This window comes from Quercus suber, unplaced genomic scaffold (assembly GCF_002906115.3).
Source record: "Quercus suber isolate HL8 unplaced genomic scaffold, Cork oak 2.0 scaffold_7, whole genome shotgun sequence".
In the NCBI taxonomy this organism is placed as follows: domain Eukaryota; kingdom Viridiplantae; phylum Streptophyta; class Magnoliopsida; order Fagales; family Fagaceae; genus Quercus; species Quercus suber.
In genome coordinates this window covers 2,666,346-2,686,414 of record NW_027069473.1, presented here as the reverse complement: position 1 = coordinate 2,686,414, position 20,069 = coordinate 2,666,346, and the positions used below count along the sequence as shown (strand labels likewise).

The 20,069-nt window shown below is 35.0% G+C and overlaps 2 protein-coding genes across 2 annotated transcripts; both read left to right on the top strand.

Moving 5' to 3' along the window:
* Positions 1–3,002, top strand: LOC112032301 (protein NRT1/ PTR FAMILY 6.4). Its single transcript, XM_065774588.1, has 5 exons — positions 1–390; positions 497–617; positions 706–923; positions 1,006–1,553; positions 1,959–3,002. The coding sequence occupies exons 1-5, from the start codon at positions 1–3 to the stop codon at positions 2,833–2,835; spliced, it is 2,154 nt and encodes a 717-aa protein (XP_065630660.1). The 3' UTR covers positions 2,836–3,002.
* An 11,197-nt stretch (positions 3,003–14,199) lies between these two features.
* On the top strand, positions 14,200–18,339 carry LOC112010321 (protein SOSEKI 5). The gene is made up of 4 exons (XM_024042662.2): positions 14,200–14,581; positions 15,006–15,075; positions 15,161–16,102; positions 17,558–18,339. Exons 1-4 carry the CDS (start codon positions 14,350–14,352, stop codon positions 17,718–17,720), a joined length of 1,407 nt encoding a protein of 468 aa, XP_023898430.1. The 5' UTR covers positions 14,200–14,349; the 3' UTR covers positions 17,721–18,339.
* Positions 18,340–20,069: the final 1,730 nt, after the last annotated feature.

The following is a 20,069-nucleotide window of genomic DNA, read 5'->3' as shown; positions in this document are numbered from 1 at the left end:
ATGATCAAAGCCGACATGAAAAACATTGATTTCCCTGTTTTTGTTTATGTTTATAAAGGCAATAAAGATAAGGATCTAGTTGATATGAAGGATTTGTCCTTTCTAAATGTTTTTCCAGCAAATACTAAAGTTTTTTCAGCTGCAAGCACCCAAACCACAAGATTGTATAACTTTATAAGTAGACACGACTTATTTGTTCATGAAATCAAGCTACCCTTCCCCACTAAAAGTTGTGGAGGCTATTGCAAGATTCACCCTAATCATGCACTCTTGTATTATTGCTCCCTTTTAAGCTCTAGACCTGAAACAATACCACTACTCTTCCTCTTTGTCTTTCTCTTCCTCCCCTTCCCCCACCACAACCCCCCCTCCCCACCAAAAAAAAAAATGGTAACAACTTCCTCAAAACAAATCCAAGATTATAGTATACTGCTAAATTGAAATAAATTTGTTAATGATTTCTCTCTTTCTCCTACTCTTATCTTAATTGTAACAGGTTTTGGTTGTAACACATGGTGACAAAGATGGTGCAAATGATGGAACGGTGGTAGATTTTCGAGGAAACCCTGTGGACAAGTCCAAGACAGGAGGATGGTTTGCTGCAGGGCTCATCCTAGGTGATACTTGGCTGTTACTAGCATGATTCATGTGTCTTTAACATTATTCTGAGGCCAGTTTTTGAACTCCATCACAATTTTTGTGCAGCAACTGAACTGTCTGAAAGGATATGTGTGATGGGCATATCCATGAATTTAGTGACATATTTGGTTGAAATTTTGCATATTCCATCAGCAAAATCTGCAACCATAGTGACTAACTTCATGGGCACTCTCAATCTTCTTGGTCTCCTAGGAGGTTTCTTGGCTGATGCTAAACTTGGCCGGTACTTGGCAGTTGCAACCTTTGGAGCCATAACTGCTTTGGTAAGTTTTAAGCTACAATATGATCCCACAAGTTTCAAATCTATATATAATATTACTGCTGATGCTCCTTACCTTGCACCAGGGGGTGACCTTGTTAACATTGGCTACAACTATTCCTAGCATGAGGCCCCCTTTATGCGATAGCTACAGAAATCAACAACATCTGTGTATTGAGGCCAATGGCCGGCAACTGGCTATGCTCTATGCTGCACTTTATACCATAGCACTGGGTGGTGGAGGAATAAAATCCAATGTCTCCGGCTTTGGATCTGATCAATTTGATCAGAACGACCCCAAGGAAGAAAAGGACATGATCTTCTTCTTCAATAGGTTCTATTTTGGCATTAGCATTGGGTCCTTATTCTCTGTAATAGTGCTTGTGTACATACAGGATAACGTGGGAAGAGGGTGGGGGTATGGAATTTCAGCAGGGACAATGGTCGTAGCTGTTGCTGTATTACTCTGTGGGACACCATGGTACCGATTTAAGAGGCCTCAAGGGAGCCCTTTGACTGTAATATGGAGGGTACTAATCTTGGCATGGAAGAAGAGGGTTCATCCATATCCTTCTCACCCCAGCCTTCTGAATGAGTACCAAAGCTCCAGGGTTCTACACACTGAGAAGTTCAAGTAAGTATGCCTTCCCAGCAGTTAAAACTTAAATAATAATAATAATAATAATAACGAAGTGACACCATAATTCAGGCCTTCAGCATCTTTTCATAATGTTTAACTGATTTTAGAGTAAATAAAATAATACATCATGTGTAAATTACATTGTATCTAAGAACTGAAAATTGCTGAACTTTATCTTTTGAGAATACTAAGTGTTTTAACACACATACGGGGAGAGGAGAGAAGATCTTAAATAAACTGATAATAGTGTACATCCAAAAAAAAACTGACATTGCTGAACTTGATAGAACTTTACAAGTCATTTCATATCCCATCTGCAATCGAGAAAGCTATGAACTCTTGGGTAATATTTTCATTGATTTTAACAACAATGATTTTCCTGTGCATGTGAATGGTTAGATGTCTTGACAAGGCTGCAATCCTGGATGGTTTTGCCGGTGCCAGTGAAAACAAAAACAACCCTTGGATAGTGTCAACTGTGACCCAAGTTGAAGAGGTGAAAATGGTACTAAAGCTGATTCCCATCTGGTCGACATGCATCCTCTTCTGGACAGTCTACTCTCAAATGACTACCTTCACCATAGAGCAAGCCACCTTCATGAACCGTAAAATAGGCTCCTTTGATATTCCTTCGGGTTCTTTCTCTACTTTTCTCTTCATCACCATTCTCCTTTTTACTTCCCTAAATGAGAAACTCTTTGTCCCTCTAGCTCGAAAAATCACCCACAAAGTCCAAGGAATAACAAGCCTTCAAAGGATTGGGATTGGGCTCATTTTCTCAATAGCAGCTATGGTTGCTGCTGCAGTTATTGAGAAACAAAGGAGGGAAATTGCAGTTCAACAGAATCACAAAATACGTGCTTTCTGGCTAGTACCTCAGTACTTTCTAGTGGGTGCTGGAGAAGCTTTTGTCTATGTTGGACAGCTTGAATTTTTCATCAGAGAGGCACCAGAGAGGATGAAATCCATGAGCACAGGGCTTTTCCTAAGCACCATCTCCATGGGTTTCTTTGTTAGCAGTTTGTTGGTGTCTATTGTGGAAAAAGTGACCAACAAAAGCTGGCTCAAGAGCGATTTAAATATGGGAAAGGTAGACAACTTTTACTGGCTGCTTGCAGTGCTCGGATTACTGAATTTCTTAGTTTTTCTTACCTTTGCAATGAGACACCAATACAAAGAGAAGCAGCATATCAGCACTTCTGACAATGGGGAAAAGGAGCTTAAGACTTTAAACGGTCTTACAGTTGATAAAACAGAAGAGAAGGTGAGTATTTAGGCAATGGAGGGACCCTAGCATGTATGTGTGCTTTCAAGGGACTTGTACTATTTGGTCCCAGATATTGTAAAATCAATGTGTTTCATCGTCATAAATCATCACATGGTAATTGTCATTTGATCCCTATTAAATATTTTCTGATTTATGAAAATGTCACATTAATGTGCGTTCTCAATGTTCATGAACATTCTTAATTAACTACCTCTGCAAATCAGGGACTCATCAAAAGAAACCATTCACTAAATTGCAGATATAAATTAAAAGGGTACTAGGTTGTAGGATTTCTCCATAGAGCAACTTCTAACCTGATAATGTTTCCAGCTGAGAATCACAAGACTCAAACAAAATATAGAATTTAATAAACAGCTGGGTCCATTGATACATTAGTAAACTAGACAAAGCATCAAGCTTACTGAATTGGCAACGATTCTGGAAAAACTGTCTACTTAACAACAAATCCACATATAAAAAGCTTAGAGCTGACCACTGGAAAAAAATGCATAGACCCTTAAGAAGAATCACTTGCTGAAGCAGGTAGGTGATTTATGACCAATGGGGGACGTAAAGCCTGGTGGTTTGCCTCCTTTTGTTTGCGAGCCTTGTACATCTCTTCCGTCTCAATCACTATCAATCTCTTGACCTGATTGGGTTATAAAATTACTAATTTTTTTTTTTTTTTTTTTTTTTTTTTTTTTTTTTTTTTTTTTTTTTTTTTTGTGGGCGGGTCTTATTAATAAGTCTTGTGTCAGTGTTATGGCTTTGCTTAAATTTTTGTTATGCTTTTGCTTAATATTTTTTTAATTTATACAGGTTGAGATTGCTAAAAACTTGTTATTGTTCAGTAGAACTACAACAATACTTTTTTATATAAATCAGGTTCTATTTCTCATTTGCTCTACACTTGAAAGTTATTTTAGCCTTTATGAATATATTGTTTGATTAGAAATGTCTACTAGAAAATATGCATCTGGATATGAAAAACTTAAAAAAAATTTAATTGAGTCTCAAAAATGATCAATGGATAAATTTGTTATTAGTAATAAACAAAATATAACACAAAATTTAGATGAAAATATCACAAATGAGAAAGAAATTCACCAAAATAATTTAGAAGAAAATGATGTTCAATTTTGCAATACAACAAATCTTGATAATGAACTTCAAAATAATTTAGAAGAAAATGAAAATAATGATGAAAAATATAATATAAAAATACTAAATAAACATTAATTTAATTAATATACGTATAAAAAAGGCCCATTTTTTAGTTCTCGCCTTAGGCCCCAAAATGTCTAGGGCCGCCCCTATTTCCCTCTCATCCTCTCTCTGCCTCAACCCACGTCACACCGTGCTCCATGACTGACCACCAAGCTCTCCTTCTAAACCTCCATGCCGGAGCTTTTCAAGTTCATCACCTCCAACCACACACCACTACCGAAACCCAGCCAAAATCAAATCATGACCACCACCACGGCCAAAACTCAGCCAAAATCAAATCGCAAGAAAAACCCAAAAGCCCACCAAATCACAGATCAAATCACACCCACTGAAATCAAAACACAAAACTCACAAAACAACCAAAATTACAAAATGAAAACACTGAAACTGAACCCATTGTTAAAAAAACATATATTGGTTTTGTTATTAGGGGAAATTTCACTTTACCCACTTGTAATTTGGCTCATTTTAACAATGCCCACCCGTGGTTTGAATTTTGCCACTTAACCCACCTGAGGTGGCCTCCGTTAGACCCTCGTTACTCACTTCTGCCATTTCACCGTTAAAAATATGGGTAAATGTGTCTTTTTCATTATATTTTATGTCTCTCTCCTCTTTTCTCTCCTCCTTCTTCTTCTTTACATAAAACATAAAAGAAAACCAATACACCTACAGTCAAAAACAAAACCACAAATCCATGTGAACATACACCCACAGATTCACTAGCCTTCTACTGCTAAATCCAAAAATTGACTACTTAATTCTTCATAGAACAATCACAAAATAAAACTCTAACCCTCTTTCTTTTGCTGGGTTCTCTAAGAAAAACCCAGATTTGCAAGTAAAAAATAAAATAAAATAAAAAAAACTAGCAATCTATTCAAATTGACTACTTAATTCTTCATAGAACAATTACAAAATAAAACACTAACCTTCTTTCTTTTGCTGGGTTCTCTAAAAAAAACCCAGATTTGCAAGTAAAAAAAAAATCTGTAAAAAAAAAAAAAAAAAAAAAAAAAAAAAAAAAAACCAGCAATCTTTTTAAATTGACTACTTAATTCTTCATAGAACAATCACAAAATAAAACTCTAACCCTCTTTCTTTTGCTGGGTTCTCTAAAAAAAACCCATATTTGCAAGTAAAAAAAAAAATCTGCAAAAAAAAAAAACAAACAAACAAACCTAGCAATCTGTTCAAAAAGCTAGGTTCGAATTTTTTGGATTTAGTACCATGATAAAACATCACATGCTATGAATGAATGAATAATGAATAAATGCAATAAAACACCTAAACCCAAAAAAACATAGAACTTAGATCTAGCATATCCAACAGTGAACCTAGATCCAAAACGGCAGTGAACCCAGATCTAGCAGATCCAGCAGCAAACCCAACTCTGTCCAAAACAGCGCCACTCTAAGCCGATCCAAGAGCTTCAACAGGTGTACTAATTGAAGATGGAGGACTCACCGGAGCCTTAGAAGAAGCTAGAGGAGGAGATGGTGGAGAGTTCACCTCTGCCAGAGACGGAGCAGGCACTGGGCTGCGAGACGTAGCAGTTCACCAAGGCCTTCAATTTGGGACTTAAGGGCCGATATCTTGAAATTCTGAGACGTGATCTTTTGGTCGAGTATCAAGCACCTTTGCTCTATAGCCCTAATATTTGCGTGCTTTGACGCCAAGACCTAAGTCTTGCTTGCTTACAATTCTCTTTCTGCTAGCAATCATTTTTTTTTTTTTTTTTGCGTGGTGAACACAGGTTGATAAAATTAGGGATTTACTCTTGTTTGGTTGGTGAGAAAATTTATAGGAGAGGAAAACCCAAGCTTCAATACACCTTCTTGCTTACAAGTGTTCAGATTTCACTTTGGCAATCTAAGTGAAGAGAGAAAAGGATTATGGGTTTGGGGATTTTTAAGGGTTCTAAGGTAGAGAGAGGGAGAGAGCTCATTCTTTTTTTTTAGGGTTCTAATTGGGTTTTAATTTTGACTTATATAGTAAAGGGATTTTCTAACGAAAATGGCAGAAGTGGGTAATGGGGGTATAATGGAGGCCACCTCAGGTGGGTTAAGTGACAAAATTCAAACAACAGGTGGGCATGGTTAAAACAGGTCAAACCACAAGTGGGTAAATTGCAATTTCCCCTTGTTATTATATTTTGGAAGAAAAATCATCTTGTTGAACTAATTTTAAATCCAAATTAATCAAACATATACCATAAGCAAGAATGATAGATTGAAAGCAAAAAAAAAAAAAAATGGTATTTCCCAAAAAAGTGTTTTCAGAAAATAGAAAGGATAAGCAAAATATAAAATCTATTTGCTTCATAATCTCAAATAAATAAATAACCAAAAATCATACACCATAATCCGGTGAAGCCTCGTGAGCCATAATTTCACCTAAAAGGATAGTCTGAGTTGAAAGGAAGAGATTTTCATAGTCTTTGGCTCGGCAGCATAATCTTCGTTTCCCTTTCTTGATGTGACTTTCGCTCACTCCTTTCTTGTCAGCCTAGGTGATGTATAAAAGAAAAAAAAAAAAAAAAAAAAAAAAAAAAAGAACAAAGCACCGCGTAAAAAAGAAGAAAAGAAAAATGATGAGAGAAGAAAGACGAATTAAGATCAGGTGTACTGTCGTAGGTTTTTTTTTTACATTTTTTACTCTTTTTTTTTTTTACTTTTTAACTCTTCTTTAATATATTTTATTTAATGGTTGAGATTGAAAGTTGTTTTTTCAACTTTTAATCTCAGCCATTAATTACAATTGCATTAGGGTATTGCACATGAATCTGAAAAAGACAAAGAGACCTACACATACACATACACATTCAAATACATATACCACATACCTAAGCACACATACACATACACATACACATACATAAGCATGCATAAACACATACACATACACATAAACATACATAAATAAAAGCATGCATAAACACATACACATACATATACACAAGCACACATACACATATAAATACACATAAACATACATACACATATACATAAATATACATATACATAAACATAAATATAAACATGCATATACATAAACACGTATAAACTCACATAAACATAAACATACACACACATAAACTTAAATATAAACATAAACACACATAAATGTTCGATTTAGCACACCAAAGTAATTAACGAAATTGTTTGAAGATTGGTATTAGTTTGCAATTTTTTCCAGTCTATACGAGGGTTTAATTTTCCTCAGTCGATATGTGTGTTTATGTTTATGTATATTTATATTTATGTGTGTGTGTTTATGTGTATGTGTGTTTATATTTATTTGTTTTTGTTTATATTTATTTATGCATGTTTATGTGTATGTGTGTTTATGTTTGTTTGTTTTTGTGTATGTTTGTTTGTGTTTGTGTTTATGTATGTTTATGTGTATATGTGTTTATATTTATAAATATAAACATACACACATACATAAACATAAATAAATATAAACATAAACACACATACACATACACATACACACTCATACACATACACATACATAAACATAAACATAAATATAAACACACATGCACATACACATCAACACAAACATACACATAAACATACACATACACATACACACTCATGCACATACACATACATAAACACACATGCATATACACATACATTTTTAGTTCTCGCCTTAGGCCCAAAAATGTCTAAGGCCGCCCCTGTTTTGAATGGAAAAAAAATTCTAGTAAAGAAATGAACAATATCCTCATCACAAACTACATTCAAAACAGCACCAGGAAGAAATGTAAACCAAAATCCATTTGTTCACAAATCTCAATCCCATCAAAACAATGCAATCTCTGAATTTTCATTATTACCCACTTCAGAATTCAGTTAACCAATCAAACTTACATAATAATCAAAGAAAATTCACCAAGCCCAATCTCTCCAATATAATAAAAATATACTCATCAAAATTACTTTCAAATAGAGATATAACCACATCCCAACACAAAATGGTAGCACACTAATTGGGAAAACAAAACAAAAAACTTTTTTTTTTCACAAAGGTCAGTCAACTAAAACATTGATTTCTCTTAATTAGTTAGTTTTCACAATTACCACTTCAATTTAATTTTGATAAGTAAAGCTTTTGGCCTTAAGAGAAGGGGATTGAGAGATTCATACTAGTGACCTCTGGTTGATGAAGCTAAGATTGAAGTTTTCGATAAACATTAATTGAACTTTCAAGCAATGAAATTTCTTTATTTTCAGCTATACCCAATTCAAAAAAATTTAACTTTAGTACTTCTATGAGCGAGAATCAATTGCATGTTAAAGAGAAAAGGAATGAGTAATGTAAATGTAAGAAATGGGTTAGACAAACCAATAACTAAATTTAAAACAAAATATCAACAAAAAGGAAGCGACATAAAAGCAGATGAAGAAACTGAGAGAGAGAGAGAGAGAGAGAGAGAGAGAGAGATCTAATTCTATTTAATAAGTTATATATATATATATATCATATTAAATTAAAAAGAATGAAATTTCAGTTTTATATGCTTTAGTTTATGTCACCTACACTATTAGGCATTGCATTTATTTATTTATTTCTTATATTTTACATTTTAAAAGAAAAATGCATCTACAACATATTCATAGTAATTTCACAATAAATATTAGTTGTCAAATGTTACTAGTAATGTAATAAAATACTACATAACATATTTATGCCGTATGACTAGTATCAACATTACATATCACTTGTTATCAGCAAAATAAATAAATAAATAAATAAACATTACATATCATCCTTTTTTTTGGTAAAAGTTTAGAAAAACTTATATGTCATCTTCTTATTAAAATTTGATTCATATTTTTTAATTATTAAAATTTTTATGAGTTTTTAAATTTATTATAAAAAAATACATAATTCCATTAAAAAATTATATATATTTATATATATATATTATTCCGTTTAAAGTTAAGGCAACGTTTGTTTCGATGGTAAAGGAAATCAGGAAAACGTTTTACACCCTTGAGGGTGTTAGGGTGCGCAAGGAAAATTGGGTCAAACGGAAAATCATTTCCGTTGACCATAAAATATGCCTTCTGACCCTATAAAACCATGTCCATTTGTATTTTACCTTCAAATCAATTCTGCCCCAGGAAAACAGAAGAGAGAGAGAAACATGAGCTCCGACGAGATTGCACCTCGACATTGACGAGATCGCACACCACCATGAGCTCCGATCCACATCCAAGCTACCCAAAGAAACATAACCCAATCCCCATTTCGGCAAACCCACACCCACCTTGTTCGATCCACACCCATGCGATCTCGCGCCGCTTGAAGCACCGCCGAGATCGTGTTGCCTGAAGAAGCACTGAGATCGTATCGGTGCACCAGCGAGATCGCACCAATGACCCACCCATGCCCGATCTCTCTCTTTCTCGATCTACCTCTCCCTTTCCCTCACTTGTCGATCACTTTCTCTTCCTCCTCCAAACCATTTCCGTTTGTATTTTGTTCTAATTTTTGTTTGGTTTTTGTTTGTTTTTAGTTTATATATTGAAATTTTCTATTATGAAATTTGTTTGGTAGCTGAGAAAATAGATGAGAAAATGTGAAGAACTAGAATTTTTAGAACACAACCAAATACTAGAAAATATTTTCCAAAACATTTTTTGAAATGCAACCAAACACTTGAAAATATTTTCCTTTCCCGAAAATAGCATTTCTGGAAAATATTTTACATGAATCAAACACAGCCTAAGTTAACAAAAAATTTAACTAATTTACAAATTAATGTGTTTGGCTTTTGGTTGTTTCCAATAACTTGTTTTCATAGTGTTTTGTTAGAAGATATAAATTTTCAGTAACTTTTATGTTATATGTGTTACAAAAATTTAAGATTATTATATAATAATAATAATAATAATAAAAAATAAAAAACTAAGACAAATGACATAAGTGTCTAAGGTTTTTGATGAAAGAGATTGGGGTTTTACTTAGAGAGAGAGAGAGAGAGAGAGAGAGAGAGAGAGAGAGAGAGAGAGAGAGAGAGAGAGAGAGAGAGAGAGAGAGCGAGAGATTTGAAGGTAGTGGATTCTGGGTTGTTAAACTCATGATTCGACCTGATTTAATAACTTATATTTTTCTTCTATTTCTTTTTTTTTACCAGATTTTTTTTCTATTTCTATTTAAATAGTTATATATATATATATATATAATTAAATTAAATAAATTTCAGTTTTATAGGCTTTACTTTATGTCACTAAACTATTAGGCATTACATTTATTTTTTGTCATATTTTACATTTTTAAAAGGAAAATGCATTCATAATATATTCACAATAATTTGACGAGACATAACAAGGGCCCGAGGACATCAAAACCCTCCTCCCCATCCGAGGAGCCGAGCTGCAAGATTTTGAAGGGCTATTGTGGGGCCCAAGGGTTTGTCAACCCCAGCCCACTTTATGTCAGGCTTGAAGGCCCATGCCGAGGAGGTAGAAACGTTCGAGGACGAAAGTAGGAAGCCTAGGTTCCCAAAAAACTTAGCTGAGGACGATCCTATCCTCGGCCAGCCAAGATCATAGAAGGGAAGAGCAGCACGCTCCAAAGGCAACCTCCCGATGTGTCCCAAGAAAGAGATAGGTACAATGGGTCAGCCATGGAAGCATGAAAGAGGAGCAATTTCAGGAGGAACTGTCATCTCTACATTAAATGCCCACAACTAACATTCTGGCCACATTAATGAGGAAATGACCCCTGGACAGTGCTGTCTAAGTCGCCGTAGCTCATAGAAAGCTGAGGAAGGTGGCTGATGGGACAAGTACTCAAGTAGTAGCCTACATGATCAACTGATGGAGGGCTAAGATTAACTAAGACGGAGTATATAATGTAAAGATGTCCTCCCTAAAGAGGACACACAAAAAAAAAGGAAGCACAAGAGAGGAGAGTAATTGGGATCAACCTAGAGCCCGATGTAACCTGATATGGAGAAAAGCAATAAGAACTACTAACCCTTCAGTTGAGGGCTGATGACAGACTTTCACACTTCATATCCGTTTCCTAGTTATTTAACCCCCTCATAACCATGTTTAGTTGTTGTAATCCTTATTAAGACCTAGGTCTTACGCCCATTCTCTACAAATTCATTGTATTAGGCTAGTTGGGCTTGAGTTCATTCATCCAAAGAGTAGAAGTGCTCGAACCCAGTCCCTACAAATACATATCATCTTTTTTTTTTTGGTCAAAAGTTTAAAAAAAAAAAAAAAAAAAAAAAAAAAAAAAAAAACTTACCTATCATCTTCTTATTATCATGTGATTCACATTTTTTTAATTATTAAAATTTGTATGAGTTTTTAAATTTTTTATAAAAATAGGTAATTCCATTTATATATATTATTTCTTTTATTCCATTTGGAGTTGTGTTAACAAAAATTTAACTAATTTACAAATTAATGGGTGTTTGGTAGGGCGGTGGCATGACCACCCTAGCTTGAATTTTTTTTTTTTTTTTTTTATATATAATAATTTAAAATTTTATATTTGTCTACCCTTCAAAAAACATTGAGAACACCCTCAGTTTTTTTTTTTTTTTTTTTTTATGCCAATAAAATTAATCTTTGCTCCATAATTTATTCTACTTAACAATATATTGGGGCTTTCAAGCAAAAAGAAGCCAAAAAAATTTTGAACTAAAAAAAAAAAAATTATAACATAGCAAGCCAAATGCCAATAGACCCCAGGAAAAAGCTTGAGATCAATCTCTTTATATTATTTTTTTTTTTTTTTTTTTTTTTTAATATGTAATATTTCATCAAAAATTATATTACAAATGAGAATGAATTGTTAAAAATTAGTAATTCATACTTGTTGATCAATAATCAAATCCTTCAATTAAAGACAAAGGTCTTGCATAGCAACAATATAGAAATTAAAAAACAACCAATGGAATTTTTCAAAATGAATAAAAAATGGAATAGTCACTTAACAAACTTACTATTGGTTCAGTAAGGCCCTAATTAGAAATGAAGGAACTGGGTTCCTTTTAGGAGGTCATTTGACGAACTGAAAAAAAAAAAATTTAGTGCTACAAATAAAAGAAATGGATAAACTTTGGCAAAGAAATGATATAACATAATAACAAAAAAACCAAAAATATGACTTCAAAATATCCTCACCAAATTTGATCAAAAAAATTTTTTTTTGGTGGATTTAAAATAGAGGTGAGGTGGGTGGTGGAAATAGTTGGTCCATTGCTGTTCAATCACCAAAACCTCTACTCCGGTGTTTCGTGATGTTGCTGTCAGGCTGGAGCAGTTGTCGGAACTTTTCTGGGTAGAGCGAGATTGCAGGCAACGGCAGATGTGATTTTTCATCGGCGGCTAGAAGTGATAGGAAGCATGGTTTTAAAAACCGAACCGGTCATCGAGCCGATTTTTTAAATTTTCGGTTCAACCCTGATTTTTGATCGATTTTTCGGTTGTTGACCGGTTATTGACCGGTTTTGGGGCTTTTAACCGGACTGGATTGGCTTTCGGCTGAACCAGTCGGACCGACTAGTCCGATCCAGTTTTTAAAACAGTAATAGAAAGTGTATTTCTTGTTTTTGAGAGAGCTATGTTTTTTAATATTAGAAAATTTTAAAGGTATTATGGTATTTTTATTTTGCAACACATGCCCAATTTTTAGTGAATAGGATACTTCCTCATGCAAAATTATGCACACTTATGCATGCAAGTACAGACTCTAGTAGAGTCTACTTAAATTTTGAATGCACTGATAAAGGTTGCTACCAACCATCATTTATTTATTTATTTTTTTTGGTAGAAATCATTTCTTTACTGCACTTTAATGTTTGCTTGCAATTTCTGTTGACATTTTTATAATGGTTGTGACTTTATAGGAAACTACAACTAGAAGCCTAGATAGAAATACCAAGTTCGCAATTTCAAAAGAGTCTTTTCTGCTTTTTTTTCTTCCCTTTTCAAATTACTTTTACTTAACCTTTAGAAAAAATAAAAAAAATAAAAATTTATTGCAATAACCCAAAGTCGAGAGCAAAGGTCAAGCTCCGACGACGGCGTTTTGACCTTACATCTCTATCCAGGCATAAAATAATTCAGCTCTACTGTCACAAAACCTGTAAAATACTACCAAATAAAAACGGCCCTATCTTGTTTGGTAGCTGTTGTCTGAGGCATCCACATTTTGAATCTCTCTCCCTCCCTCTGGTTTTAGATTCTCTGCACTCAACCCTACCTCAGATTTCTAACAATTTCAACTCTTTGTAAATTAAATAATAACAAAGATTGTTCAGATTTTTCCACTAGTCAAGTTTAAAGTTTAAACAAATATTAGTTTAGGACTCATCAATTTTTATAATCCATTTCATCGTTATTGAGTTGATATGGTGAGATTTACATTTATAAAAATGATATAAAAATATGTAATTTTTTTTTTTTGGATGGGAAATATGTTCATATTTTAATTGATAGAGAAATTATTCATTCACAATACTTACATTACATAACAAATTTTTCTAATTCATATTAGCTGAGTAACAATTAATGATACAAGAGTGTTATATACACAATATTTTCACAAGAGTCCGAATTTGGTAAGGATGTAATGTAAAATCTATATTTTACACTATCCAATAAAAGATTATTACATCAATATTTTACTTAAAATTCAGTATATCTTAGTATACCTAATAACGTCTCAATAAATTCTCAATTTGGTTGGATTTATATATGAATATTCGAATTGATTAGGCGTGGTTATACTTATTCTTAAATATATGATAAAATAATGTAGCATGTTAGGATTGAATGAGTAAATCATGTGTTTTACATCATATCCATGCAAAATAATTTCTTTTCACAGTAGATTTTACAAGATAAATTGTTACCAGCTATTGTACCATTACCCTTAATTTTTATACTTACATTTTCTACAGTCCCTTAGATTCGGTATGATCAGAATTGACCACATGGTTTAGGTTTTTAAATTAAGTAAAATCTAGATAAAACTCCTAGATGTGGATTATGTTCATACGGTACATTATTTCTCAATTAAATTAAATAGATTTTTCATTCATTAAAAAAAAAAAAAAAAAAAAACTACAAACTATAAGGACAAATTTAGTTGGATATCCGAAAAGTTGTACCCTTACTCACACTTCCTATAAAACTACAAACCGCTCCTCTTTCCCTCTTCAAAACTTTCTGGCTTCAAAACACTATCTTGAACTGGGCCTCCATTTTTTCCTTTCTTAGCAACCAAACAGTTCTTACGAAAACAAAAAAGGAAATGGCTGTGGCTGCGAGAGGAAAAGCAACAGAGCTCCAAATCCCGAAAAAATGGAGGGACAGATCGGAGTGCAGCCCTGAAAGGACCATAGTATGGACGGAGCCTAAGGCGAATAAGACCAGTGAGAAAAGATCGGTCCCCGTCGTTTACTACTTGTCCAGGAATGGACAGCTCGAGCATCCTCATTTCATCGAGGTCCCTCTTTCCTCTCCTGAAGGTCTCTATCTCAGAGGTAAAATTCAAACACAACTCTACAAAAACTATTCTTCTTTTTTTTAACTACTTGTTTGATGTTTGGTTGCCGAGAAAGCTCATGTAAAGTTTTTCTTTTTTGCTTTCTCGTGAGCTGAAGTTCCTTGCTTTTTTTCCGTTTGCTTTAGCCTCGAGCTAGTCAAAGCTTTTACACTCACTTTGGCTGCCGAGAAAACTTGACGAAAGAAAGAAAGAAAATAAGAGAGAAAATTTTAAATTTGAGCCTCGTGATACGAGACAAGTATTAAATAAGCTTCCATTGTCGGTTTCAGTGTTTACGATTCCAATTTTCTTATTGTTTCTCGGTAACCAAACAGGGCTTAGTGTTATTCATTCTGATGAATCAGTGAGCTTCGAGACTCGAGTGCATTTTTCAGATTTTCTAATTCACTCTGTTATCGCAGATGTAATTAACCGCTTGAATCTCCTCCGAGGCAAGGGAATGGCTAACTTGTATTCCTGGTCATCGAAACGGTAGCACTCACTCGCTATCTAAAGCCGTTTGATCTAATTACTTTGCTACTTTCAGTTTCATATCTGATTTTGTTTTCTGATTCAGGAGCTACAAAAACGGCTTCGTTTGGCACGATTTATCAGAGAACGATTTCATATACCCAGCTCACGGCCAAGAATACGTTCTCAAAGGCTCGGAGTTTCACGAACTCAATCTTAGCCCTAAGCTCCACGAAACGATTACACCGTCGACGTCTTCATCTTCGTCGAGATCTCTGAGGCCACCACCGCCGGAGACGAACAAGTCCGGTGAGGATTCGGATTTTCCGGCGGTGATAACGCGGCGAAGGAACCAGTCGTGGAGCTCGATCGATCTCCACGAGTACAAGGTCTACAAGGCCGAGTCGTCTTCCGGCGAGTCCGTCGGAAAAGCCGCCGCCGACGCGTCGACTCAGACCGAGGACAAGCGAAGGAGACGCAGACCAGTCAGAGCGAAAGAAATCGAAGAAGAAGAAGAAGACGACGACCGCCAAGTTCGCGAAGAGAAAAGTCAACGCGAAATATGCCATGGTCAAAGTACGGAGCTGAGTAGGGACGAGATTTCGCCTCCGCCGTCTGATTCAAGCCCCGAAACCCTAGAATCATTAATGAAAGCTGATGGACGGTTGCTGATTTGCCAGCCTGGCGCTAATGAGGACAATTCTTCGTTGAATCGGACGGCTGAGAATTTCCCAAGCGGAAGAATGAAGGCATCGACGGTTCTGATGCAATTGATCTCGTGCGGTTCGATATCGTTCAAGGACTGTGGTGCCACGTCAGTTAAGGATCAAGGGTTCTCGTTGATTGGGCACTATAAATCTAGGTTGCCCCGCGGAGCAGGGAATAATAATCAATTGGGTAAAGAGGTGGGGCCCCTGACGGAAATTCCTAATTTCCCGGGGTTAAAATTGGAAGACAAAGAGTATTTTAGCGGGAGCTTGATCGAGACAAACAAGAAAGATGTGGAGGTTCCAAATTTGAAGAGGTCATCTTCGTATAATGCAGATCGGTATGTCACGTTTTGATTACTGCTTTGAGTTTATTCATGTGTGTTTTATTTGTCTGTTTGTGAATCATGTGCTTAACAGTGTTCCTATTATTGGGTAATCTTAGCTGGAAGACTGTGGACTATGACTTTTACACAGTTAACGTTTTATGTCACTATGGTGACTTTAAGCCACATTATTACCATTTTGAGCCGGAACACATTTCAGTAAAACCCTTAATAATATTGTTGAGTTTTTACAGTAAAAAATTACATTTTTTTCGATAACATGCTGGGGTGGCACGCTTTTGTAAAATAGGTTGTTTGTGTATTAGACAAGTGAATAACTTTTGTAGCTGTTTTCATAATCTTTTTTTTTTTTTTTTTTTTTGGGGGGGGGGTGTGTTGGAAACATCTAAATTGAATTCAAATATGTCACACATTAGTTTTTACCATGTTATTATCATTTTTTTTAGGAATATGAATGTTGTAATTGGCATGATCAATTGCTAATTAGGACGGTCTTATTGTAATTGTTTTGCCATGGCATAATGCGTATTGCTCATTCTAGCTAATTTAGAGATGGGTGAGGGTTTGAATAGAAACAAATATTTCTATGCAGTTAGCATTTTTTTTTTTTTTTTAATTTTTTTTGGTTTTAAATAAGCTTTAAAATGTTACAAGTTGCATTATAACAAAAAATTTGTAAGGGAAATTCACAGAAAACGGCCTGTTTGTTCTGAACTATGTAAAAGGTTTTGAAATGAATTATTTTGTAGTGATTTCCTTGAGAGACCCAGAATTCCAGTACTTTGCTAGTTGCTTACAAGCTTCAATCTTTCCTGGGATTCTAGGTCTGATCTGATGAGTTAAGTTGCTTACAAGCTTCAATCTTTCGTGGGATTCTGGGTCTGATCTGATGAGTGATGACATTGATTCTCTGATAACCCTTTTGGCCTGCTTTTGATTTGCATGCGAGATTCGTACGGAGGTTGAGAAATAGCCAGCTAGCTACCAATTCACTTTGATTCACAAAAATAGTAATTTGACAATTCAGTGTACTGTGAGCCAGATTTCTATCGAATTGCTATTGTATTTAATACTCACCGTCCCATATTAATTGAGCTGGAGCATATCTATACCTTGTCATCCCAACTCCGTGGGGCCCTAAGATTAACGTCTTGCAGTTATGAAGCCGCCTATGATACTGAGAAGATTCAGTTGGGACCAGTAGATATGAATATGAATTCATTCTATCCTGTAGCTGCTGACCTCGTTTTCACATTGGCAGGGTCAAATTACTGACTCTTAATTTGATGAGCTGACTTCTTGTACACACAATTATGATATTGAATTGCTTTCTTGTTCTTTTTTATTTTCTGGGTTTTTAATATAAAGACTTGGTAAGAAAGAATCATGTTAATGCTTTCTTTATATTGCGTGGTTATAAAATTTTAACATGAATAATATTATCTGCAGGAGTTCGCAGTTGCAATTGGCGGACGAAGAGATTGAGGGAGTGCGCACAAAATGCATACCGAGGAAACCAAAGACACAGTCAACGAAGAAAGATTGTAACAATGATGGTTCTTGTATCAGTAGTAGTAGTAGTCAACAAGTGAGCAAGAGGATTGAGGTCTAACTTATTAAAGTTGAAGGCTCATTTTGTGTATTGTGGTTTGTACTTCCTAACCAAAAAAACTAATAAGAACAAGAGCCAAAGAAAAGGAAAAAAAAAAATTTATTGAAAAAGAATGTATGATATGAAAAAGGATAGGCGAAATACATGGTATGTGCATTTTGCAAGTCACGGCAAGTCGAGCACATAGATTGAGGGGAAAAAGTGAAAGTTTCGGAGAATTGTGTGCACTTGGTTCAAGTTTGTTGATTGTCATCAGGTATGGAGGTTTGGGCTTGGATAAAAATTGTGTGCATTGGTATTAGCGGGGGATTAAAATTGGCCTTAATTTCGGTGATTGGCACTAACCTTAATGTTTACTCTTTTTACAATGTAATTTGACTTGAGCATGTGAAATAGTACTACAACTAGAACTCTGGCCTTGGTATTGTCACATACCTTGGTGACATCGTACTCGAGGACGCACGTGACCTCACGATTGAATTTGGTTCCTTGCGCCCGACATGGTATGGAGATTGGTGAGGTGAGGTTGTGCAAATGTGCATTTTGCATACATGGGAAGGTCTTGTAATCTTTAACTAACTGCTAACTAGAGACTAATTTTAGTAACTTTTTCTTTTTTATAGAACCATTTATGATATTGAGGCATGTTTGGTAAATATTGATTGTGGGTTAGATTATCCTTGTTCAGAATTGAAGGGATGATATCTAGGGGTGTCAATGTTCGACTTAACTCGCGAACACGACACGAACCCAACACGGGTTTTTTCGGGTTAGGGTTGGGCTTTAATGAGTTTGAGTCATAAACGGGTCGACCCGAAAGCGACATGATAAGAAATGTATCATAAGTGGGTCAACCCGTATAACTCGCAATAGACACGTTTGACACGCCAATTTATTTGTATCAACTTGAAATATCTCACTTAAATTTATTTTATTTTAGATTTGTCAAATACTTTTTATATCTAACATATATTTTAAATTTAAAAAGAAATGTGAGTAATTACAAAAATTTACAAGAGATATAATTGGAAATTGAAACTTTATAGACCCAAGAACTACTAATACTTTTTTGGGTAAAATATCATTTTCGTCCCTAAACTATCCACANAACTTAATTTTAGTGTCATGCTCAAAGAGAGAGATGAGAGAGAGAGAGAGAGAGAGAGAGAGAGAGAGAGAGAGACCTGGACTTGGAGGTGGGTGGGACTCGAGCTCACAACTAAGCTCAAAGCTTGCAATGAAGGAGGCGAGGACTTATGGAGAAAGAAGCCAAGAAAGAAGAGAGATAATCGTAAGAGTGTGTTTTTTTAAGGCCCATTTAAATTTAAGCCCACTACTGTCAAACCCAAACCTTTAAAAAAAAATAAAAATTAGTATTAATAATTGTCTACGGTTTTTAATTAGTTTTAACCCTTTAACCTACCTAATACTTGGGCAAATTTTGATGCAATAGAGTAGTAACTAGTAATTAGAAGCCAAAAATCTTGTAACTCAACTGCTTGAAATCTTCTAATGTTTCTAACATGGACATCCATGATTCAAAATATTTTTCTCTCAACTATCAAATTAAAAAAAAAAAAAAAGGGTACTACTAACTAATGAACTCTTTTCAAATGATATTGTTTTCTCTTATCAACATGGCTCAACATGGCTCTATCTTGCACGGATTTTTTCTGTTTTAAAGACGTTAACGATGGCTTACCAATCAACGGTTGCTTGGTTGAAAGACAATGACAAGAGCAATGCAAAGTAGCAATTATAGAGACACTCATGGGTGTTCTTCAGGTTGATATACATGAGGGCTAGGGGGGTACTGTACAACGCTTATACTGCTAGTTAAATCAAAATTAATTTTAGGTTGACTAATTTTTTTTAGCCAAGTCAAACACTTGATTTTTTTTTTAAAATACAAGATAGAATTTCTACTCTAATCTAATCTAAGTGTATATGTGTGTGAAACTCCTTTTAGAGATTTGAACCCTGACTCTTACCCCTCATACCCCACAAACATTTATACTTGTGGAGTGACCACCGCACCAAGAGTGCGCGGTGGTCAAACGCTTGAAAATTTGAAAAACATTTTATGGCGAAACAAAATATATTAATTCATAGCATCTCCTTGGGAGGAGAACAGTTCAAAGTATTTTTTTTTTCTCTCGCTAGTGTTATCTTTGGATAGCACTCACGATGATGAAACCCTAGTATCTATCACTGTATAGGCCCTTTTTCCCCTCACTGATGGAAACCCGATACCCACCCCATCCTTACACCATACCATAGGTCTTGTACTTCCTTCCCACCCTCTTTCCTTACACTCTCTGCACTCACACCACACCACAGACTCGTACT